Source organism: Falco biarmicus, chromosome 11 (genome assembly GCF_023638135.1).
Source record: "Falco biarmicus isolate bFalBia1 chromosome 11, bFalBia1.pri, whole genome shotgun sequence".
In the NCBI taxonomy this organism is placed as follows: domain Eukaryota; kingdom Metazoa; phylum Chordata; class Aves; order Falconiformes; family Falconidae; genus Falco; species Falco biarmicus.
In genome coordinates this window covers 14,614,615-14,639,327 of record NC_079298.1, presented here as the reverse complement: position 1 = coordinate 14,639,327, position 24,713 = coordinate 14,614,615, and the positions used below count along the sequence as shown (strand labels likewise).

The window sequence follows — 24,713 nt, the reverse complement described above, 5'->3', positions numbered from 1 at the left end:
ACTGTGTTTGTTCCCTGTCACACTCTGTGCAAGGCATTTGCATGCCACATCAGAATTTGGCACATAACATGTCTTTGCAGGCAGTGTGTGAAGGTCATTGGCCAGAGAAAATAGGAATATGCAAGTTTAAGTGTTTATTGCTGATGTGAACCTTATTTCAGTTCCTCCAAGTAACTGCTTCAGATGCTTTAGATCACTTTGTTTTTCATTTCCATTAGAAATGAGAACTTGTTCGTAATATCTTCTTCCTTTCTTCCCAGATAATCTGATCAAAGCCATCCTGTCAGCAACCAAAGATTACCGTTTAACTCCAGCTCTTGACAGGTAAGATGAGACCTTTAGACTAGGGGGAGTAGAAGTGATTATGTCCCACATCCTAAATAAATCTTATTAGATATTTTTGCCAGAAATTATTGCAAATACATTTGGCTGTGCTTGGGAGGTAGATCGGGAACCAGAAACTGAATCCTCTTTCCAGTAAATCTGTAAACTCTGGAGACCTCTGTTAAGTCAAACATGAGTAGAAAAAAGCATTTACCTTTTGACTATTTCCTAATCTTTTGTTTCATATAGTGTTACAGTATACCTCTTGCCCCTTTTTCAAAGAAGTAAATAGCAGGTTTTCAGTAAACACATGACTCTTTTTCAGCCTTTCTGACAAAGCAACAGGATCAAGAGAAACTCGTAAGAGGGAAAGAAGGGACTGGCCTGTTTTAACATTTCACTAATAACGTCACTCTTGAAGCAGGAATGTGCGGTTGTGTTGGCCAAGCCCATGCCAGGGCAATCTCCTGGGTCGCGTGGTATTTGAATTGATGCCTTTAGAAGAAGCTCCTTTGATTCTTCGGTTCTGTTGTAGAGGTTGCTTCTGAAACTCACTGCCATGTTTACAATCAGCTTCCTAATGATAGTCCTTTAGCCTTTCCTATCCTTGCTTTTTTGTCATTCCTTCCCTTTGCCCTGCAATTTTGGTTTAGTGCCACCTTCTGGATTAGAGGTACTTTATTCCAGAAGCTGTTGGAGGTTTTTAGTGGGACATGGTCTCTTTTCAAAGTCCTGGTACTACTTCTTTCCAGGTAGTGATACTTCCTTGAACGTGGGCTAACACCACAGTTCCTGCTTTCTAAACACATTGGGTTTATTTCCTGGCCCAGCTCCCCTTCTGCCCACTTTTCCATGACAAAGCTCATAAGCTTTTCCAGCCTTTTCGTAGGTCTCTGCATCTCTCATGTTGACTGTAGAGCTTGGCCACTGCAGTTAGAGTTGGGAGTTACTCTCGATGTGAAAGTTTATTTTTAGCTTTTTTGCAATCTTTTGTGCTAATTTAGGTTGCTTTGAAGTTTGCCTTGCCCTCACAGCAGTGCCCGATAGGGTTAGCCGTCAGAGTTTGGATTAATTTGAGAAAGATGTCCAGAAAGCAAAATCATTTTACAAATGACCTTCTCAGAGATTTTGCACACAACTGAGTTTCACCCATAGGGTTTTATCTCAGCTCTGGTTGGAGAGTTAAGATTTTAATCTGTTGAAAAATCCACATATAGATTATTTCAGAAAGTTGCTTATGAGAAATTAGTATTAATGGCAGAGGGCAGGTGGAAGATCCTTGCAGTGAAGGTTAATGTAATTGTGACCCTTGCTGCTCACCTGTTTTTTGAGGAGTAGAATGTTTTGGGTTTTTTAAAAGTCATCTCTCAGGAGGTTGTGAAACAGCCACTCAAGGATGAGCTGCTCACTTTGGATTTACGTTCTTTTTAATGGGTTTGGTGCAGAGATAAAAACCACCTGACTCTCAAACCTTCATGGAACATATACAGAGTCCCTGAGATATCAAGTACAAGTAAGACCTAAGGAATGAGCTAAAAATGTATTTCTATAGTATTGCAGTAACAAGGTTTGGTAGTGTGTAAATGCACAGGTATCTTGGGGAAGTACTGTTGTCTTGGGAATTTTTGTAATAAATGCAAAGCAGATGATGTTGATTGTGTGGTACATGTGCCTCACAGACAAAATACCTCGCAGAGCCCTTCCAAGTGAGCAGGTCTTAGGAAAGATTAAAATTGAAACTGATGTGGGAGAAAGGGACAAGAAAGACTTGGGGTAACAAGCCGCAAAGCAAGAGCCTAAAGCAGTAGGTGGATGGAGTTGCAACAGAGCGGTTGTTATGAGAGAGAGCCTGGGTACTGTAAGAGGTGTTAAGGCTACCACAGTGCTGCTCTTGAAAACCTGCTTGGTGAGTAGGACATAGATGAAGACTTGGCTATGCTTCCAGAAATGTTCTTCAGCCATGATCATCAATGAATTACAGTGCTGGCAGCAGTGGGTTATCTGCCATTTTGGATTCCAGAAGAGCTGATGGAGCAGACTGGTGAGGGAAGGTTAGTTACTTTGTCATCTTGTCTCAGGCTCAAAGGAGAGCCCAACAGTTTGTTCTTCTGTGGCAGCTCCAGTGTGCTGGGAGCAGGGCCTTGGGGTCTGGCTCACTCCCTTGCTGTTCACTGGTCATCACCTTGGAGCAACTGGAGAGGGCCTGACCTGAGGGACCTTTAAAGGTCCCCATCAACCCAAACCATTCTGTGATTCTATGATTAAGGGCTGAAAAAATGTCTTAGTGTGAAAGAGTTAGCTAAGAGACACAGCTAAAGTATGTGAGGTACAAGGAGTCAGACTTAAGAGATCTTGTGAACCCTTCCACTTGTAAGCTCTCAGAAGTCTAGTGGGCTGATTCTAGCAGCAGGTTCACTTTCTCTTCAGGATGGAGTTACACCAACATTTTCTTGCTTGGCAAGGCCAAGCTGAGAAGCTGTATTTGCTGCTGCCTGCTCTCAGACTGTAGCTCCCTGCAGTCTCCTTGTGCTGCTGCTGTTGTCTGAATAGGGGCTTTAAAGTGGGTCACTGAAATGATTCCAGTTTAGTTTTTCTCTTGAAGTCACTGGAATGACCCAAGTTATTTACAGAGCTCTGCTCCCACTGAAGAGTTGGGCTGGCACAGCGCTGCGGTGGCAGCACAAGAAGCAGGGGCCGGGAGGGGGTGGGGCTGGGGAGGGTGGGTGCTGCCGAGCCTGTTGACACCAGCGTTCGTGTAACCATCCGCTGAATGCAGATTTCCCAGGGGAAGGGTGGGAGAGGCAGGAGAGGTGGGCTCAGGGCAACGCATGAGAGGATAGGAAGGAAAGGGGATTAGAGTTGTACGGTGGGGAGTCTACACAAAGCCTTTGGTCTTGTCCCCACCCAAGCTTCTCCATTTTTGTCCTCCTTCACAAAGCTGTCCCTTGAGATGTTACGTTCACTTGCCTCCTGCAAGCCCTGGAAATGAACTTGTTTGTTTGATTATCCCTGTGCCAAAAGGGTGTCCTGATGCACCTTTCCTGACACAATGTACCGACATGGTGCTGAAATGAGGCAAACTCAATCCTTCTGGGTATGCCTACGCCTTTCATCATCCCAAAGCAGCTTTGCCAACTCACTCCAACTAATCCCTCTGTTGTGAATAGAGTTGTGTTAATAACTAGCAGCAGCTGGAGGGCATGTGAACAAATGTTCATGCCTGTAACGTAGTGCGAGTGATGCCGTGCTTTCTTAGTTTTCTTCATGACTATTATCGCACCTTTGTGTTGAACTGCTTACAGCAACCACCTTCTGCTCCAGGGCAGGAGGTAAAGCTGCAGCTGTGATTGCGAGAGTAGTTGCAACTCAGCTCTGAGCTTTTCTGGAAAAGATTGGAGATCTAGGAGACTTTCTCTAGAATTGGTGTCCTCTTCCTTCAGAGCTGGCATGACTTTCTCCCTGATGTAGATGTCGGTGGGCCTCATCTTTGACACTTTGGAGTTCTTTTGCCCTCTGTTGGCTTATCCAGGCCCATTTATATCACTGACACTTTCACTGCTTGCTTTGGTGGCTCCTCCAGTGGCCTGCCCCTCATTCTGCAAATTGATCAGGGCTTGATTTCTAGTACTATGGCTCTTCTGCTGGCTGGACTTCCGTGGATTTTTGGGTTAAATCTCTGCCATGATGACCTGTAAATTTCCTATGAAAAGGTTTCTGACTGACCATTTTGTGTTGCCTCCAGGTGGTAATGAAGGAAAACTGAAAGTTTGAGCTTGTAACTAACACAGTCTTTACTAATACGGTATAGAAACTAACAAGTGAGGAAGGAATTTGATAGAGCAGGAGAAATGTGTGTTACTCTGGCTCAGGTTGATAGCACCAGTTTAAGTAGCAGCAGCCAGATCAAACCAGAATATGCTAAGCCTCCCTAAGCACCAGTTACCCTAAAGATGTATTTTTTAATTATTCTGTTATATCTTTCCTCAAAGCCTTTAGTTCCAAAGTTGCATAAAGGAAGGCTTTGTGGTTTTTCTCCCCTGACAAATCCCTAAATGCACTTTGATAAGAGCGGAAGAGGAAGTAGCAATTGCTACAATGCATACATGTGTTTACAGTGCTATATTGTTCAGGAAGATCTGTTTGAATCCCAGTTTTGGTATAGATGAACTCAACCTCTGAGCATCTGTGTCAAGAGGCCGTACATCTGGTTGCAGTTCCCAGCTGAGGGCTTTAGGGAAAGTCTGTCTCGTGTGGAAAGTCCATGACCCTCCTTCATACCACCCTGGTTGCAAACTGGAACCTGGGCTGTGTCCGATGTGTTCAGTCCTTGAGCTCTTGTGGAAAAGAAATACAGCTTTGATGTAGTATGTAAGCAAACAAAAAGGTGTTTGGATACTTCTTTGTGGAGAAACAATTGAGCTGTAACTGATGCTGCTTGTACAGTGTGCTTTTACAGCCAGAAACTTGCCTGGAGCCAGCAGTGACTTTGCAGGTTTCCCAGGCTCAGGCACCACCAGTCAGTGCTGACTGTGAAGGAGCCCAGCTACAATGGTATCAAGTCTCCAGACTTCTGGTTGGGATGTGAGGTCAGGTGCCTGATGTCCCTGCCAAATACTTCCCTTTCACAGTTCCATCAGAGTGGCCCTGCAATCCTCTCACTGTCCCACAGTGCAATGGCCAAAGCTGGTGAGACCAAGCCTGCTCACCTTTTTGCTTCTCCTGATCAAAACAGTCTTGGCTGCCCAGACCTGATGTATGTACCTGGTGTGCAGAACCCAGGCAAAGTCCAAGACTCTCTGTATCTGCATCATGTGCACCTGAAGAAAGCAGTCTGCACCTGAGTACTGCCATCTGTGTGTGCAACAGAAACTTCCAGCTTTGCAGTGAGAGTGAACAGAGTACTTTTGAAAGAAATTCAAGAAAAAGTTGCTAAAAGATCAAAGATTAGACCTTAGCGTCAAAAAGATACTAATGAAAAATCTTACCTGCGGACTTAAGGAAACAGGAAGACACATTTAAATATGGCAAGACCACAAGCGCGTAAGAGTGATCCAGGCGTGAAGCTGGGCAAAGGTGATTGACTTGTCAGTTATGATGAGTAAAGGCAAAACCATTCAGTTGAATATTTGTTTCATTTTGAGGGGGAAAGATAGAATGATGTCCTGTTTTACAGCAACAATGAAATACTTTGTGTATTTTCATTAATAACTGTGAGGATGTTAGATGACAATTATATGTCTTTTTAAATTGGTAAGCACTGAAGAGTATTTAAAGAGTTAAATAAAGAATTCTTTTTGTTATCACTGTTTGTTTTTTAAGCCTTCTTGAAAGGTTGGATAGAACAGCAGTTCCTGAAGAAATAAAGGAGAAGATGAACAGATTACTAGCTCGGTTTTGCAGGAAAAGCCTGGAAAGTTATACCTGGGACAGAGATAGGATGGCAGAGTAATTGATGGTGCGTTGTCTTGGGTTTTGTGGAAATGAAATATTGTCATGTAGAGGATATATTTTTTAGCTTGATTGATAAAGGTAACCTTTTAAAGGTAGACATTAGTTACTTGTCTCAATCCATTATATTCTGATTCTACACAACAGTGTTGTAGACATACCCTTTTAGGAATGGGATATGTCACACAGCTGTAAAAAGTTACTGTTAAGAATTAATCCTTTAGTGACACTTCTAGTGTAATCCTGCTGGCAGGTGTTTGCAGTGGTTAAAACCAATCTGGAGGAAATGTGAGATTACACTGGAAAATTTGCCAGAGCCAGAGACCGGGGAAGTAAGGAGCCGGAGGGCCAGGCCAGTCTAGACCTTGTCATAGGGCCCTTCTCTGAACAATCCTTTACTGGAGCCAAATCAAAAGTCAGGCATCTCAGAGGTGACAACGCAGGTCATGCTTACAAGATGAGGATTATGTTCTGCAAAGCAATGACTATAAAAAGAGCATTGGAATGATGTACATAAAGTCTCTGTGTAAAAGGGGCCCTGCTTTGAGCAGCATTAGCTCCGCATGCTGGTCTTCCAGAGTCAGTGCTGCGGAGATCTGGGTTGTGACTCAATGTCTAGGAGAGCTGCCATGCTGTAAGAGATGTGATGAGTTTGCTCCGGTTTATATGGTCAAGAGAAAGTTAAGAATAGGCTTTGATCAGTCTACAAGTACTGTGTGGGAACAGGGCCATGAAGAGAGGCTGCTGGAACAGCTTTGGCTGGTGGAACTGGTTCTTTTATCTCCTATATTGCCAGTCTGACCCGTGACTGATTATCCACCTAGAGGCAGACGTTTACACACGGTGGTTTGTAAGTGGATTGCATGCAGATGTGGAGGGGACTACTGACAGTAGATGGTGCTTTAATTTAGCAGAAAAGGGAAGAATGCGATTAGCCGGTTTGAGACTGAGACAAACATATCTGTATTAAAAATTGGTAAGATCTAGCATCCTAACAGTAAGTGGGAAGGGGATAGAGGCAGGTGTCTGTAGCTTGCAGCCTTTGGATTTCAGCACGGCATCCTTCAAAACATAAAATTAAGGAAAGTCATGGCCCAGAGACAACTGGGTGGAGAAATGGCAGTATTGCACCCAAAAGTCTCCTGTTCAGGAGATAACTTTCTTATCATAATCACCAAAAGATCGTGTTTTCATCTAAAACTTCACCTGGCCAGAACTGACCTATTTCTTTTTCCCCTCCTGCAGCACCTTTTCCCTAAAGGTCTTGACAAAGCTGCTACCATCTCTGTCGCTGAGCTGACTCTTTCCCTTCCCTCCTTGACACAATATACCGCCTGAACCAGATCTTGCCTCTGCTTTCTCCTTGTTGCCAGAACTGTATTTTTTCTGTGCCTTTGTCTATAAAGTTCTCTCTCTGTTGTGATTTGATTATCACAAACATCCACACTTCTTCAGCCCTTAGGCACTCTAGCACTGGGCTAGTATGTCCATCTTCTTGAGGAGGTTTTTTTCTTTTGGAAAGGCTGGGATCTACAGTGAAACTTCATCTGGGCCGGAGAAGCTGTTCCTGAGTGTTTCTTGGTGCCGTTCACTCTGCACATATCTCCAGCTAATGGCTCTGTCAGCAGGGTAACCCTCAGTGGTTTAGCTGAGCCTTTTAAGCGCACTCCAGCCCTGCTCTGCAAAGTCGGACCCCACATAAGCAGAGCTTTCCTCACGCTGGCTCTTTAGATTGATCACAGTGAGGACAGCTTAGAAGAGACCAGTCAACAGTGCCTGGGACTAGGAAGACCGCCTAACCCAGAGATCTGCTCCAGACAACTGATTGCCTTGGACCTTTTCCGAAAAAGGCTCTGCAGACACGTATTCCTTCAGTGAACTACCAGAGATGGAGGCAGGCTGCCAGAAGAGCCAGCTGCGTTTGGGATTAGATGGCTGGAAAGAAGTCCTCTCTCTGTCTCCAAAACAAAATCACTTTTTAACATCTGCTGCAGCGAGTTCTCGTGACTCGTAGTTCCACGAGAAACTGTTCTCTTCTTTCTCTTTCCTGTTTCTTTGTTAATTAAGGTTATTTTCCTTCCCCTTCCTCACCCATTGTGTCTCCATATATGTTTCCTACTGGATGAGGTGGGGGTGGTATCCTTTTTCTACCCATTTAGTGGTTTTCTGTCTCTTGAAGTCTCATGATAACTGCAGCAATTTCGCACTCAGCAAGGTGAGCACACCCCAGATAACCTGGCAAGATATGCCTGCACTCAGAAAATTGCTTGGAGAGAGGACTTCCTCACTAATCCTTTGGTTTATTGTTATTTCAGTGCTAAATGAATAATGAGAAGGTTTAAGTAAACAGATGGGTTTTATTCAAGCCCATCATACCAGGGGTGTGGGGGGAGAGGAGCTGCTTGTCCTGACAGCTCATCTCATTAGGCCACACGTGGTGTGAGGTGTTGAAAGCAGTTTATCACGTGCAATGCCTGGGCATGATGGAGTGACCTGAGGATCAAGTGTATCTCTGTCCTTCCTTTAATTCTTAATATTCCAAAAGGTTTCCTTTAGTTCTCAGATAGGTGCAAACTAAATATGTGCGGCTCGGTGTGTTTGAAGTTATGTTACAAAAATCGCCTCTTTCCTCTGTTTCTTCCACAGTCTCAGCTGCCGGCGATGTATTATTGTGGGAAATGGTGGAGTACTTGCAAATAAGTCGTTGGGGTTAAAAATTGATGACTATGATGTTGTTGTCAGGTGAGTCTTTGGCATTGCAGTTGTTTTGTCACATATTTTGTTTCTGTATCGGTTCACGTGCTGTGCAGGCAAATAAACCTACGCTAGTGACAACATCCATTTGTATGGAAGCATTAACTAATATGGAGGGGAAGAAGACCCAAGAGCATATAAAAGTTATAAGTGGCGATCACATCAAAGGGTAAAAGCACTCTTCAACCATTTCTTTTTCCACAGCTGTTTGGGAATGTGGTATCTCCTATGATCCCACTTGAATCTTCTCTTAGCTCCTTTCTAAAAGCTGCTGCTTTTGCAATGCCCTTAAGTGATGAAGCAGTGAAGCATACTCTTAAATCTGCTCCCAGATATGTCCCCTCGGTAGCTCAGGGAAGTATTATTGGTCATACATGTGTAGTGTTCCCTGCGACCTACACTGCATAGTTAGGATGTGAAGAACTAAGAACGGTGCACCACAGGGTCTTAGGAAGCAGTAAGCCTCCATGGGTAAGGACTCAGTAATGACTAAACACCCACAGGTGTGCCCTAGAAACTGGGAGTAAGTTGCCTGTTTCGCTGTGGATGATGATGTCAAATAACAGGGCAGAAGCAGAGTGGTGTAGGAGTGGAAAGGACCACAAGGTTAGGACTTCTTGCTTTTGCTGAGGACCTGGATCATCGCCATCTCGGAATGCCTCAAAAACGTGCTATGTGAAATCACAGGTCTAGTCATCACTCTCAGTAATAAATCTGTCAAGTCAGGGAGGTGTTCTGGGTGACTGGAGATTAACAAACATAATACCTGTACTAATGGAGAGTGAGAGAGAGTGTGTGTGTAGGAGGGAGGGGAGAACATGCTCTAGGGAGCTACAGACCCATTAGTCTGACTTGAAGAAAAATGCAGAGGTTTATAGCAGGTTCTGAATCATGACTAACAAAATAGTGCAGTGGTAAATAGGAAAAGTAGGATAAACCACGGTATAAGTTTATAAAAACTGGTTTAACATAGTGTAAGTTCGATTTGTTTTTTTCCTTAGTAAGATAACTAATTACATATTTAAGGACATGTAACTGATATCATCTCTCTGAACTTTAGTCAACCGTGGGACGTGGTGGCCAATAGCAAATTCTTAGTTAAGGTGGAAGAAAGGGATTAGTAAAAGAATTTAAGGCACAGTGGAATTATAATGTAGCACGGTCTCCTTTCTCTCCCATGCACTAGTAATGGGCACGTGAAGAAAGAACGGAACGTACATAGAGTAATAAATACCTTCAAACTGTGGACAAAAAGACCAAGAAGATCCCTTTCAGTCCTTTGTTCCTGTGCGCAGTTCCCCGCTTCCCTGGCAGTGCTTTGGACACAGGAATGACTGTCCAGAACAGGGTGAAACTTTTACAGCCCTTCTCCTAGTTTATCCCACCGTCAGTTGTTAGCAAAAAGCTCTTACTGCTCATCATAGTCTGGTGACTTGCAGGTATTTGAGCTGAATTAAAATTCAGTTACAGCCTTTTCTTGGGCTCAGACTGTTCAAAAAGTAGCAAGAGAACAGTTTCAATCCATCTGGACTAAGCCACCCACTAAGATTTACATCAGAAAGTCCACTATTTAATTTCTAAATGAAAAGTTCAACCTTTTCTCTGCACATCAGTAAATCTAAGTCAGTTTGCAAGCTAAGAGGATAAGAGGGCAGCTAAGCACCTGTGCTGTTTGCGGGATGGATAAAGGAGAGAAAAGTCAACTGTAAATTTTAAATGAAGCCAGGTGCCTGAATGTGGGACTCCAGAGATGAGAGCAGACTTCTTAAATGTATCCAACTGCTTCCTTTACTCCAGTGGGAGTTGGGGAAATCCCTTGTGTTATAGCATCCTTTTTTATGGTTGCAAAACTTCTTTGAAGGATCAAATTTGGGAGCTAGGAGGTGAATTTTAAGGGAGAAAACATGGTACGTTTGTGGATAAAGAAATGGTCCAGCAATATGTGGAGATTTTGATGCTCGTGTTACCATGTGAGGGTTGCTAATTACAGCAAGAAATTTTGATCTTATGGTCAAGAGAGCCAGATCAGTTTTGACAGTTCTAAAACAGTTTGGAGTGAGTTAGTTACTGTTTTTCGTTAACTGGATATTATCAGATTTCAGTGCAGATATTATTCCCAGCTGTCATACTGTTAACCTGGCAGGAGCTTCTTGCAGCAGTAAGTTGTCAGTGCTCTGAAATGCCTCCTTAGAAGAGATTGCAGACAGGGGAAAAACAAGTGTGTATCTGAAATTCCTGGTTGGAATGATATAGCGATTCACCTGATGATGATACTTTAGTGCTATTTGAGAAGGTCTTCATGGTGCTAAGGTTAGGAGTTAGTGCCTCTAAGCTCCCTATATCATTAGTAGAGATGGACAGAAAAACACTCTTATGGAGAAAACTGCCTGTCTGTGGGCAATACAAGGAGACCTGGCATCCTAACTGAGGTTTTCTAAGATTCAGCTGTGGTTTATAACCACCAGTGTGTCCTGCCCGAGAAGCGGTTCAAGCTCTGTAGTATGCACCTTCATGAACATTGGTTGTGGCTGCCAGAGCTTTTCCTGGTCCATTGCCTGCGCTGCCCCTGGAGCACTGACCATGGGGCTGACAGTGCTGGCTCGCTAGGACTCCATCAGCAACTCACACTCTGGCCTTTTGCTGGACACCTGAGTTCATTTCACTTGGGGAAATGGTTTGGTTTGTTTCCTATCTAGATACAAAGCAGGGGTCCCAGGTTTTGGGAGCTGTAACAAGGTAAGCATCAAAACAGTGAACCCAGCAGCTAGGGGTGGGGGAAACCCTGCCCAAGAGCTACTCACTGACATTTGAAATAACTGCAGATGGTAGCCTTCCCCTCAACTTCAAGACGTGAGATGAAAATATGTAAAGAAAGCTAGTTATACGTAGTACTTTTTGTATTTATTTCTGTTACCTTTAGGGCCACATGCTTTTACATTACGTAGGATTATCTACCCCGAAGAGACACAATGCCTTGAGGTTTAGGTAACGGCTGTAGCTAAGAGTGAGTGATGTGTGAACACGCTGTCAGCAACAGAGGAAAAAGCAAGGGATCAGGCTGGCTGGGAGCACTGTTTTTGTAGGCAGACAAGTCTCAATACCTCCAAGTCAGGTTACAAAGCGAGGGTTTATAAACTACAAAAAAAGGCTACATCTCCTGTATAAATCATAGTGGTGCTAATTCTTTATATTCCCTTTAATATTTTATTCCTAATGATAAAATAAGTATTTTTATTCAAAATAATAGGAATTTATTCCTTTTAATTCTGAATAGAATTTCAGATTGTATACGGGGATTTTCTTCTGCTAAAAGGTTTCCCACCTAAAATGCTTACCCAGGCTGAAAAAGACAAATCCAGATCCTCATTAACATTCCTACGCGGCAAAATTTGCAGTCCATAAGCACTTTCCAGTATATTGAACTACCCCAAGTCAAGAAGGCTGCAATAATTCAAGCAGGCAATGCTGTTCCATCAGGGGTTGCTGTTTGATGTCAGCAAGATTTGTATTCCAAGTTACTTGAAATTTCCTCAGCTTTGGGTTTCTGGTTTTGAATAGAGGTTCTGAATAACTTTAATGTCATGAAAGTCATCATTGCTGTTAACACCAGAGCAGTTTGTTTTTTGAAGGGAAAAAACTTTGTCCCTGAGGGGTGTTTTAACAAAAGCGCAGCTAAATACATAGCATTCCTTTGGATATCAGTGTGCCCAAGAGCAAAGCTGTGTGCCTGCTTGGGTCTTTTTGGAGTGGGATGCGCTTCCACAGCAGAAACTCCTCCGAGTCCGTGAAACCACAGTGGTGCTGAGCCTTACCCCAGCTGCGCAGCCCAACCCCTTCCTTTGTGTTGGCATTGCAGGGCAGCTCGCCTTCTGGATGGGCCACTTTGGGGAATTAAACCAGGTGGAGATTGTTCTTTCGGGGTTTTTTGAAAATTATTAGCTGGTTTAATTCCCTAAACAGTCTCACTGCAGATAAGATGAGCAGCATAAGCTCTGGACGGTGGTTGGAGCATGAGACCAGTTTGTTTGCTTAAACTGCCGTGGAGCTGTATCCTCTGTTTCAGCACAGTCTTGCAGAATCCAAGTAAGATACCCCAGGAGCAATGGGGTGTTAAAATATTAATGCTTAGTTTGTAACTCTAAATTTGAAAGGACAATATTTTTCAGTTTCCTTTTCCAAAACTTCCAACCCAATTTAAATAACGAGAGTGGATATGCAGAAATTGTTTGCATTATATTGAATGAAATAATTTAAATTGCTTCCAATTAAACTCTTGTCAGTTGGTATAAAGCTTCATAAATATTTGTGATGAGGAATTGCAAGAGTTAACGATTGCTGCTGTAACAGCTGAGTACAGGGAGCTCTTGCCCAACAGTGACTGCTGTATCATCAACTTGCATGAGTGTAAGTGGGATTCCATGACAGTGTCTTCTCTGGTTGCCCTGCAGGCTGAACTCTGCTCCCGTGAAGGGCTTTGAAAAAGATGTGGGTGGCAAGACAACTCTCCGAATCACATATCCTGAAGGTGCAATCCAGAAAATGGAGCAGTATGAGAAGGATTCCCTGTTTGTTCTGGCAGGATTCAAATGGCAGGATTTCAAGTGGCTGAAATACATTGTTTACAAGGAAAAAGTGGTAAGAACACTGTCAGATGACATTGTGAAGGTCACCTAATGGGAAACGGTGGGCAGGCATGACATCACAGTCATATTTGCCACTTTTTGGTCCGAGGAGAGTTCCTCTGTGTGTCCTGCTGCATTTCGGTGTGAAGGCTTTTTTTTACCTCCATGGACTTAAGCTTTAGTTAAATATGTTTTACAAAGACATCTCTCTTCGTAACCTGACCTTGCATCTCAGGTGAGGCTTTCTATTCAAGATTATGTTAGCGTGTACTATGAACAATTAATTCAATTTTTATTTATTTTGAGGAGTATATAAAAGGACTGGCTTTTGCATGGGTTTTATGGACTCTTAGGATTTAAGAACAGAGAAAGGAAAAGAGCACTGACAAGGGGAAGAAATGGGAGTTTGGGGATAAGGATGTGATGGCACAGGAGGGGAGGAGGAGGCATTGCAGCAGTAGTACAACTTGTTGAAAAAACTAGTCTACAGACTTAATGTGACCTCTGGAATAGCACAAGCCTTTATATTTCACTCAGTTATTGCCTGTACTGAGATTCATGCCTTGTGTTTGGCTAAAGTGCCACCCAGAAGAACAGTATCAAGTCTAATTTTAAAGCACTGAAATGGTGAATTCACCACTTTCCCCATGTAAATATTTTGTCCCAATCAATTGCATTAGTGCCCTTCTGAAGTACTATGGACCTGTTACTAGTCAGGGTTGTTCTCTGTAATTCACCCATCCTAAATGAAATCAGATTGTAAGCGATGACTTCTCATTCAGTGGATGGTTTGTCTTTATCTGTCATCATGAAATCCAGGATAAATGCCCTCTATTTGGGTATAGTTCTTGTTTTACAAATTGTATGTATCTGTTTTCAAGTGTTCTTTAATGATTTTTCAACAAATAACCAGAGAAACAGATGAATGTTCAGAGTTTGGGATGTTATATCGTGTGTTTAGAGACAGAGAGAGGAGGTTGGCAGTTCACCATATACAGAACGGAACAGTCTGGCTATATAGTTGTATACAGTTGTCACATAGATGGCCTTAGGAGCCAATACTTTGCTTTTGTCTCACACTGGCACCAACTTGCAGTTCTTTTCCCGATACCAGACAGCTGAAGTTACCTGTCAGCCTCTGGGCCAGCACAAGTGGGCTTCCGTTACATGAACAATTGAGTCAAAAGTAATTTTCTTTGGTTTATGTACACTCTTATTCTTCATTCTGGGCAAGGGAGAGCCCTGGCAATGTCAGTGCACTGCAACCTGAACACAGTTGTAGGGACTCCTACTGCTTAGCTTGAAGTTCAAAGGATGGATTGGTTTGCTTCAAAACAAATTAAATTTCCACCTGATGCTTGCAGTCGTGCAGCAAATAGTTTGTTAAAACTTACTAGAAGATTGGGGAGAGGGATTGCAATAATCTCAACTGAGTGCTTCAGTGCCCAGCTTGGCAGAGGGCAGAAAGAACTTGAGTTTCTTGCATTGCACATTACTTCAGTGCTCTTGTGGTTGGCTTTTATCCTTCATTTCTTTGGAATAAACACTCCATTTTTTTCAGCTCTTGTAGGTCATGTTTTCTAGATCTCTTGCAATATTCCTATTGCTCTTTTGAATGCCTGCAGTTGATTCATCTTTTTCTTGAAGAGCAGTGCCCAAAAATGTACAGAGTACAGCAAATAGAGAGGAGCAAACAGCTGCTCACTAGCCTTGCAGTTCTCATTCTTTATACATCCACTATTCAGCCTTTTCCACAGTGACATGGGACTGAAGGCGAGTGTCCAGCTCCTTGAGACTCCAGGTCTCAGGAAGAGCTGAAGAGCAGTTATCTCCCCAGCTCCACACCCTGTGCTTGTTGCCATTGGCCTTTCCTGCCAAAGACCAGCACCATGCACTTGGCCCTACCAATGCTTTCTTCCAGAGCACTTGTTCAATTTGCCAGGTTCCTCTGGCAAAGCTTTCCAGCGTAGCTGCCTGCCTTGCCAGATTCGTGTCCTCTGCAATTTAATAAACATACTTGTTACTCCATCATCCACATGGACAATGAAAACAAGACCCCAAAGTAGTAACATCCTTCTACAGTGAGCCCACTGAGAACTCCTGGATAGTTTACTTGTATCACAGTAGTATCATTAGTTAACGTTTTTTGGCATGTTTGTGAAAGTGATACGTCAGAAGCCTTACCGAATTTGAGTTCATGTCTTGCTTCTCCCCTATGATTTTTTTTCCTGTATAAAGAAATACTGGGTTTTTTTCTTTTCAGTAGTGTTTCACCCTTGACAAATGGGCCTGGGTTGCTACTCAGTCTTCGTTATTTTTTTCAGGTGCTTACAAATAATTAATCCTGCTGTTCTGAGAAGTGAAATCATAAATCAGCTCTCTTCCCTGTTTTTTGCCTGCTTAAGGCTAGGCACTACTTATGCCCATTTTTCAATCCTTTGACACCCCACCTGTTCTACACGAGTTCCCAAAGGGAATCATTGCTAGTTTTTGAGGCTGCTGAGTCAGTTCATTGAATACTTCAGGATACAGTCTAGGTGACTGGAAAACATCTGGCTTGTCCTCTCTAGTCTGATCTCGATGAGGCTGAGATCCTGCTGTCACTGGCTTTAGCTGCAAGCAGGTGTCTAGCACAGCTGCTTTTTCTGGTGGAAACCAATGCAAAAAGTGCTGCCTCTAGCTAGAAGAAATGACCTGGTGGAGAACTAACAGTGCTGTGGGAATAAGACGTAGGCGTCTGTTTGTTCTGGTAGTGAGTGTTAGTATTTTTACCAGTGTGTGGTAGGTTCAAGATGACAAATGCTTCTCCAGTGCTCTCTGTGGAGAGTTTTTGTTCCACTCTCAGCTGATTTTCCAGAGAAAATGGAGTTTCTTCCTTTCCTGGATTCATCTAGAGGTGCTTCCTTGACCTAGGATCTCTGTAATGCCACTGATGCCTGTTCCTCTGCAAGACTTCATCCCCGCTGCAAAGCAGTGGTTACAGTCAGGAGTCTGATCTCAGGGCAGAAATAAGGGAAATGGAAGCATCCTTCTAAAAAATGTGACTGCTGTGGATATGGACACAATCCTCAAAAAAAAGGGCCAAATTCTGCCCTCTGATGTTTTCTTTGTCCCTGAATGTTGATAGCAACTGCGTGTGTCTGTGATACAGTCACAGGTGGGGTGTGAGACACTCTGAATTTTTTCAGACACCAGACCTGGAGCTGCTTGAACAGAGATTCTGGGCCAGACACTAGGATTATTGCTTAGTCCTCTTTTGGGTAACTCAAATCAAGGGGAGTTTGACTGAAAAAGAGTAAATGAAAGGTGAATGGCTATTTATTGCTGGGGTCAGTGGTCAGATAAGCTTATTCTCCCTGCAGCTGAGAGGGATTTGCTCTGTATTATGTTAGTCTTTTGGCAGCACTTGCATACTAAGGAAGAGATAAGTGCTCTGTAGAGAGGATTGTCAGGAGATGTTATAAGGAAAAAGAATCAGTGTGATGCAGAAGCAGCAGCAAAATGGTGAGGCGTAGGATTTGATGTGTTACATACAGTGTGGTGCAACAGCCTTCTGGAGATCTGGGTGATGCATCAGTGCCCTGGGACACGCTATATCCAGAAAGAGGAACAGTGGAATATTGACCAAAGTGAAGTAAAGAGCAGGAAAAAGTAAAGTAGTAGTAAAGTAAAAGCCCAGCTGCTTTTTATTTCACACTAAAGCAGAAATACCTGCCAGGAAAAAAAAAAAAAGGTGAATCTAGAAAAAGAACAGGTTTGGCTAAATACTCAACATCAGCAGCAAAACAAAGATAGTCTCTGTGGTAGAGTTCTGGGAGAGCTGGCACTCAAAATTGCAAGTCTTCTAGCAAGTTAGGGCAGTACTGTGTCACTGGAGAGCATAGACCTGTCTTTAAGAAAGGGAACTGAGGAACCCTGGTAATCTGATTTCAGTCATTTGACGAGCATTAGAATAAGCTGAAGGAGAAAATAATTGCACTTGTTGCAAGTGATTGGGGGGAAAGGAGTATGGGATGGAGAAAGGGGATATGGCTACAGCAGGAAGCATTGCACCGTGCTGATCTAATATGTCGATGTACAAGTGGAAAGGAAGTGGGTTGGAGTCCCACAGCCTGCAGTTGCATGAACCCGTCATTATCGCTGAAGGGTCACAGATGTGAGTTGTTCGTGCGTCTGTAGTGACTGGTCTGGCGGTGCTGACTTGCAACCATTAATACAAGAGCCTGCTGACACTTCCAGGCACCCCTTCTCTGATGAAAAGGCTGCTGCTAGGGTGTCCCCAGAGGGGGATTACTCATGGACAATCACTCAGAGTAGTTTTGCCAAGAGGTGTTACCCTAGATATACCCATACATACCCATACAAGGTGATCCACCTTGCCACTTCCCACTACCGTACGCTTCTGCCTCACCCTGGGTCTCTCAGTGACAGAAGTTCTTCTACCCGAAGTATCAGAGGAATTATAGGGTGAGGGAGGTTTGGCCATATACTGCTCTTCCCTGTTAAAATAATGGTCAAAAGCTGAAATTTTCTCTATTGTGTGGAGAGTAGGCGCTTCCTGAAACAGAGGAATTTACAAGCACCAGTTATACAAACCAGCCATCACAGCCTGATGCTGAGGCTGGGTCCAGGGTGTTTTTTGCCCATCATTAGTGAATCAGGAAGGAGCTCTCCTGCTTGATAGGGCTCACTGCCCTGAACATCTGGCACATGGTGGTAAAGCAGCCAAGTGAGGACAAAGGTTTCGCCAGGAATTGGCAGCTCACAAGCTTCCTTCTTATGGTAATGAGCCTACGGATGCTTCCAGCAGGAATCTCTTCAGCCTTTACCAGGAGGAGTCACTTGTGCAGTAAGTGCCTGCGGCACCTTGAAGCTCTCTTTGATAGTGAAAGTCATAGGAGCGAGTGAGCACCTGCCTGCGAGTGAGGCCAAGTTTGGTTGCCTGTCCCTTGCAGGGGCATGCCTCTGACAACTTGCACACAGCAGTGATGCCATCTGAAAAGCAGTCATCCTCAAGCAGATGTTGAGACCCCACCAGTGGGCATGACATCATGCCTCCTCGTTCATCACAGCGTGTGGCTGCTGCTTGTGGAGATCTTGTGGGATGTGACAGCAGTGGAGACTGGATTTTTTTTTAACCTTTTATTTGGGAGCTACATTTCTGCTTTAAGTTAACAGGTTACTTCTAGTCCTGCTAAAATGTATGTTACGATACCTTCCTGCCTTGATCAGCTTGTGTTACTGTGCTAGAGCCAAGCCCAAGCTGCTGCCAGAGCCCTCACTGCCTGCTGAACTTTTGTTTAGTGCTTCCCTTCTTCGTTACTTGGTGGCCTTGTCATGCTGCGTGTTTGCTAGGGCAGACTGTGAACGTCACAGTCTCGTAGTACTCTGCGGATTCCTCAGATTCTGAAATAGTCTTGCCTGGGGGCTGTCTTGCATCACTGACAAAAAAAAAAAAAAGTGGAGCCACCATGCTCCTCCTGTCAGCTTGCGGAATATTGTGAGGCTGTGAATCTGTTCCTGCTGCCCAACCTCAAGTAAAGCTTCAGCCACATGCATGTATTTCCAGCTTGGTTGGAACTTCAACCCAGCATGTGAACAGATGGTTTCTTTGGGTCTGGGCTAGGGAGGGAGAACTTGCTTTTTCCAATGCTGTCACTTGCCTTTGGTGACAAATGGAGTGGCCACTGCCACTGGCAGTTTCAGTCCAGAGTCTGCTTCTGGATTGCAAATATTTTCTTTCCCTTTCCTCCTTTCAGGGGCTTGTTGCTTTAAAATATTTTGTATACAGTTGGTCTTTTCAGTTTTTAAAGGATGTGAGAAAGACTCTTCATCTCATTTTGGTGGAGCTGTAGATCCACCGCTGTTTGTCTTCATGCATTACGAATGCAAAGCTCGGTTACAAATTTGTGATGCTCGATCCTGTGCTGAGACAGAGCTCTAGCCCATCTGCTTAGAGATACGCCTGGGTAGGCATTGCCTTGTGTCCTCCTGCTCTCCTTGGGCTTGGGTGGAAGAGGACAGAAGCTGGACTTGCTGCTCCATCATAAATGAGAAGAAGCTTTTGAATTGGGAAGTCACCTTAAGGGTTTTGTCCCATTTCTTTCACAAATTTGAGTTTAAATACCCGTTTATAACTAATCCCTTCAGAAGTATAATATGGGAAGGCATGGCTGGTGAGTAAGGCAGCCAACGTGCATAAAGGACGTGACGAGGCTTGCACTGGGGCAGAGGCAGGAAAGCCTTTTCAGTGGTGCTTGTCCTGTGGTTCTAGCACACGGTGCAAAAGACCATTTCCACGCACAGACCATGGTGGGGTTTTAGGAGGAACTGATAGAGAATACCTTATCACATCATCAGGATGGTTCAGTGCCTCAGTCAAAGCAACTGAACCATTACTAAATGTTGAAGCAGAGAAGATGCCTTATAATAAAGTGAAAACATGATGCAGACTCTTCTGGCTCCTGCCAAGTCTGTGACTGAGAAGAAGAGGTGGGAGAGTCTGCGTGACATGTTCTCTGGAGTATATTCCATATTCCTTTAACAAAGAGTAGCTAGGAGTTAGTTTGCCTTTCTGGGGTGATGCTTGGGACAATGACTTTTTTTTTCCTAGGTTTTCTTCTCTCTGTGGGTGTAGAAGGCTAGTCCATACTGCCTGGGGGGTTCTGCTCCCACAGTCAGGACCTGCTCCCCCAGTGCAGTGCATTGGTGGGAATGGCCTAAGGGAACCAAGGAAGGCTTGCATATGAAAAAAAATCCTTCTCTGTGACTGGCCTAGGAAATCTGAGCCATTTCCAAAACTAAGGAGAAGTATGAACACTGCTGCCCTATGAGAGAAGGTGAGCCAGGTTTTTTTTCCAGTCGTGGTTAGAAGAGAGGCTGGAAAATATATAGGTATGCTATAGAAAATCTTGTCCCTGCTGACCATAAGAGGGAGAAGACCTTAGTTCTGTATTGTATAGTTTTTAACAAGCTTTCAGGTAGCACTGTGATGAGGACCATACAGAAACCTCAGGAGACAAATGACCCAGTTTGCAACATGGGCCCTGGGGGAGACTTCCTGGCCGGATTCCCAAAGAAGGTTGCTGGTATGGAAAGTGCAGGTTGGAGCCTGCCCTTCATACATACCTGCATACAACAGGCGTAATAAGATTAGGCAGGTCACTACATAGCTGAGAGCGGTTCCCACCCAGGCATACTTAGTGCGTCTGTTAGTACACCATCGAGCATCCACTGGTGGCAGGGACTGCTCTGATGCCATTGCAGTGTGCCTTCTTAGTGTTCAATATTATCAGATGGATGCATGCTGGACAGTAATACTTTTCCGCCTGGATTGGATAGTCATCAATATCCACAAGTCTGTAGCCACATTCACCTAAGCTTCTGGGACAGATGAAGAAAATAAAAAATAGCCATAAGTACGCTATTTTCTGGATGAAAACATTCCATCAAATGTATGCAAAAGGTATCAAAAGTATGCAAAGTATCTATATTTGTAGGAATAACATAATTGATGACCCCAATTTTAGACAATTTCACCATAAAATTCAAATAAAAATTGTTGATTTGCCTGTCCCTGCAGTCATTCCCGCACCATGCATGGTTTATGTCCTTTTAGGTTTTTTGTCCCTTGCTTTGCTTGCTATTACCCAATCCAGACTTCCTGGAACTATACTTCCTATTAAAAGATGAGAAGCATTTACTCATGCTGCACTTCTGTAGTCCTTAAAGAACCTTTATCCCACATACACCAAGACAGCATCATCTTCATTTCTGGCTCAGTAATCCTAGCTGTGCCATGGAAATCAGAGAGCTCTGGTTGGATTCTTGTACTTCTTTAGCTCCTTTTTCCTCACATCATTCTTCGATAAAGGGACCCAAGCAGAATTTACCCCCTGAAAAGACTGAATCATTGCCCTAGTAGGACATCCTTTCTGGAATTGCCTCACCATCCTGCTTTATCCCGAGACAATTTCTTCCTAAAATGGTCATCTTCTAATCTCTTCTCATGTCTGCTGCCATCCAACTGTAACAGTCGCTGTCCTTTCCTAGATATTTGATCATTCCTTCCTTCTTCATTCATGGCTCAGGCAAAGTCAAAAAAAGATGGATAATTTAAAGAGTTGCAGTTTTTCCACATCTCTTTTGAAAAGCTAACATGAGTGAGGGCCAAAGACATGTAGATGTGGCACTGAAGGACGTGGTTTAGTGGTGGACTTGGCAATGTTGGGTTAATGGTTGGACTCGATGATCTTAAAGGTCTTTTCCAACCTAAATGAGTCTATGAAGACGTAGCACAACTGTCTTGAAAAAGCATCAGGAGGGTGCTCATACTGTACTCGCCCTCTTTGGCAGGCTCTGGCAATGTGCAGACATCAATATTGTGCAAGTCCTGGTAGGTGCATTTCAAGGTTATAGTGCATGTAAACTCAGGTTATACTGATTAACTGCAGTGATCAAAGATAAACTTGGAATAGCTGAGGGAACATAAAGAAAGTCATTTCGAATCTGATGCTGATCTTAATAAAACACACAATTCTATGAACAGCAGAGCTAATTAAATTGTGTGATGCCTCTGGATTTATGTCCTGCTCCCTCGTGCCTCCATTTTGCACCGCAATACTCTCAGATTTCCCCCAAATCATAAATACCCAGTGTGCTCTGTCCTCCCTTTTATCCCTCACTACTGCCTGGTGGTTGCATGCTGGCTAAGATGTGTGTGTTCACTGGCCCATACGTATGTGATGGGGCACCTGGCAGACCAAATCAGCAAGTGTGTGCTGAGCTCACACGGCATCATCTCCACCTGGCCTCACGTGTAGGTATGTGGGTGTCTCTTTCATCCAGACATACATGGCTTTACCACCCGTGCAGCCAGTGCCTGCTGAGGATATTGCGTTGCCCACGTGTGCGGCAGATGTTCCTCCATACTGGAGCAGAGCTTTGCAAATCCAACACATGAAAGAAGTCAGAGAACATCGTCAACAGCGAAACTGAGACGTCACCCAAAGGGTATCAGCTATTCATGCAAGTGTTAGTAGAATAAAGATGTTCTGTGTTAACACTTCAGTAAAGAACTACAAGAATCATTTGAAGTCTGCAAAGCCTCTCTTAGTCTAAGAGATTTGAGTTCAATTTATTTAGCTTATGCATGAGCTTTTGGGGAGATTTACTTGTAGTGCCTCTCTATCTACCTCGAGGGAACATTTTTCTCAGAAGACTTTTTAATTTAGTAGGAAGGAGCATATCTGAAGCTAGGCAAACAACCAAAAAAGGCAGCACATTTATATCAGTATAATTATTATTGCTACATCTGCCCTACAGGCTTGATGAATTTTCTCTTGAAGTCTTAAAATCGAGACTGGATATCTTAGTAAAGTTCTGCTCAAGCAGTGTGAGAGTAAAGGACTGGAAGGAGTCGTTGCTGATGGAGGGGGCACTGCCCCCTGCTCTGCAGGACATCAAGGAGGATCCTTCTTGGCCTTTCAAGCAGTGCTGATAAGAAATAGCAGAATGTTGTGGCTAGGAGCTGAAGCTAGATAAATTCAGCCTGGACAGACGTCATTTCCTGGAAATATGTGCTTATAATACTTAAATGGCATACTTGCAGAGATGAACGCTGACTGCTGACACCTTCTTCTGAAATACAGACTTGATCCAGAATCTGGGAGAATTCTGTTTCCTAGGAGTAGCCAGGACAGGGCTGCACTCGTGTTGACTTCTCGCCATCCTGTTCTGTGCCTCTGGGAACGCCTGTCCTCCCTTCCTCTGACCCGTTTGTGACTATGAGGAGCAGGATAACTAACTAGTAATACCCTTGACAGCTTTTCATGAAAGTAAGTTATTTGCTTCATCTAGTTGTCTGCAAGGGTCACAGGATTATTTTTTTTTTTCTTCCTGGGGCACAATTAGCTAGATCTGTTTCTGCATCCCAAGGGAGAAGGCTTCGTGGAGCCTCTGAGGTGAGCAACCTCCAACATAATAAAATTCCCCAGAAGAGCCTTTCGGAAAGCATTGCAACACCACAAGATGCTGTGAGTTCACCCATGTGTGGTGTGAAGACTCGCAGAGGAAGGGAAAAACACTGATCTGATTCTGTAAATAAAATCACATGCTTTCTATCAGTGGCTGAAAAGAGACTCCCCTTTCACAGCTCCGGGAATTTTGCTATCTACATTTTTTTCTTTAAACTGAAAAAAAAAATATGTATAAAATAGCCTGAACAGTAAATATTTATCCAAGATGTGTGGTTGTTAATATGATCCAGTCTTCAGTCATTTTGAATGGTGTCACGATGACAGATGTTAATTCAGAAAGGAATAGATTGGACAATTTATGCCTGAAACACATGTGTTCCTTGGCGGGCTCTGTGGATGACTTGCATAGTTAGAGCTGTCTGAGTAATTTGTAACGTTTTCTCTGCCTCGAAGCACCGAAGGCTCCAGGACAGGGGGTTGACCTATATCTCCAGTTTGCTGTAATAAACGTTGAGGTAACTAAACTCCCCGTGTGCTTTTATCTTCCTAAATATATCTCTCCCCCTGTGCTCCAGCTGTGTGTGGTGCTTCTGGTTCTTCCCAAGAAGAATGGCAGCTTCTTTCTGCAAGAGAGGAGGACGCTGCGGTGTGTGAATCCCTGACCACCTCCCTCTCTAGATTCAGCTTCTCTCCTGCTTCAGCACTCACAGCTATTTAATGCAAACACTTGTCCTGACAGCAGGAGTGAAAATAAGCCAAGCCATGTGAAGGTAGTAAGCAAGAGAGATTCTGGGACAATCTCACTTTTTTTTGGTAGTATTTTTATTCTTACAGTTACAAATTTATGGCATGTGTCTAAGGGGAGGTTTCTTTTTTTCTTAGTTAAGACCAGGTTTGTGAAAGTCTTAGTATCTTAATTTTTATTGATTTTTTTAAATCAGAGACATAAAATTGAAAGAAAATGGCTAAGCTGTAGGGTGCATAAGGCTTTTGTTAGATCTACTTGGAATTTTTTTCAGCTGGTCCATCAGTTCGTTGCGTTCTGGCCATTTTCTGTGAGATGAACTATGCCCACAACTGACAAGCAGAGAAAATACTGAGCCTGGCCCAGGCAATCAGCACTTGAATTATTTGGAAAAAAATTGTAAATGTAAATGTTCTGTTTGAATTACAGTTTGTTTAAATTCTCATTGTTTAAGAATATTAAATAATATTACTTTAAAAATCTTTTTTTGTAAAACACCTATTATTAATGCAGGTCTAGAAAACAAAGTAGGGCAGGAGCTTCCTGGCATCTTCCCAGCCTCTTGTTATTTTGACCCTTCTGATTTCTCCTCCTAAAGGATACAGAATAATTTGTATATATTCTATATGAATACTCAGTGAACATCCAAATTATTTGGCTTCTCGTTTCAGCAAAGATGCCAAAATAGGAGAAGACAGATTTTCTGTGTACTCTTGCTGTAAAAACAATGTAAAAAATTTCCCTAGAGACTCACTTTAAGATAACTTCAGAAAGCGATGAGGGTTTCTAGGCCATAATTCTTCCTGTGGTGATCCTTGAGCTTTTTTTGTTGTAATGTGCCAA

At 43.4% G+C, this 24,713-nt stretch overlaps 1 protein-coding gene across 5 annotated transcripts in view; it reads left to right on the top strand.

Moving 5' to 3' along the window:
• The window catches only part of ST3GAL3 (ST3 beta-galactoside alpha-2,3-sialyltransferase 3), a 184,114-nt gene that overhangs the window by 121,255 nt on the left and 38,146 nt on the right, over positions 1-24,713 (top strand). For all 5 annotated transcript variants that reach the window (XM_056355883.1, XM_056355881.1, XM_056355886.1 and 2 more), the window contains 3 exons: positions 261-324; positions 8,419-8,514; positions 12,975-13,161. In XM_056355883.1, the coding sequence (XP_056211858.1) occupies positions 261-324; positions 8,419-8,514; positions 12,975-13,161 (347 nt within the window). The remainder of the gene's footprint in view (positions 1-260; positions 325-8,418; positions 8,515-12,974; positions 13,162-24,713) is intronic.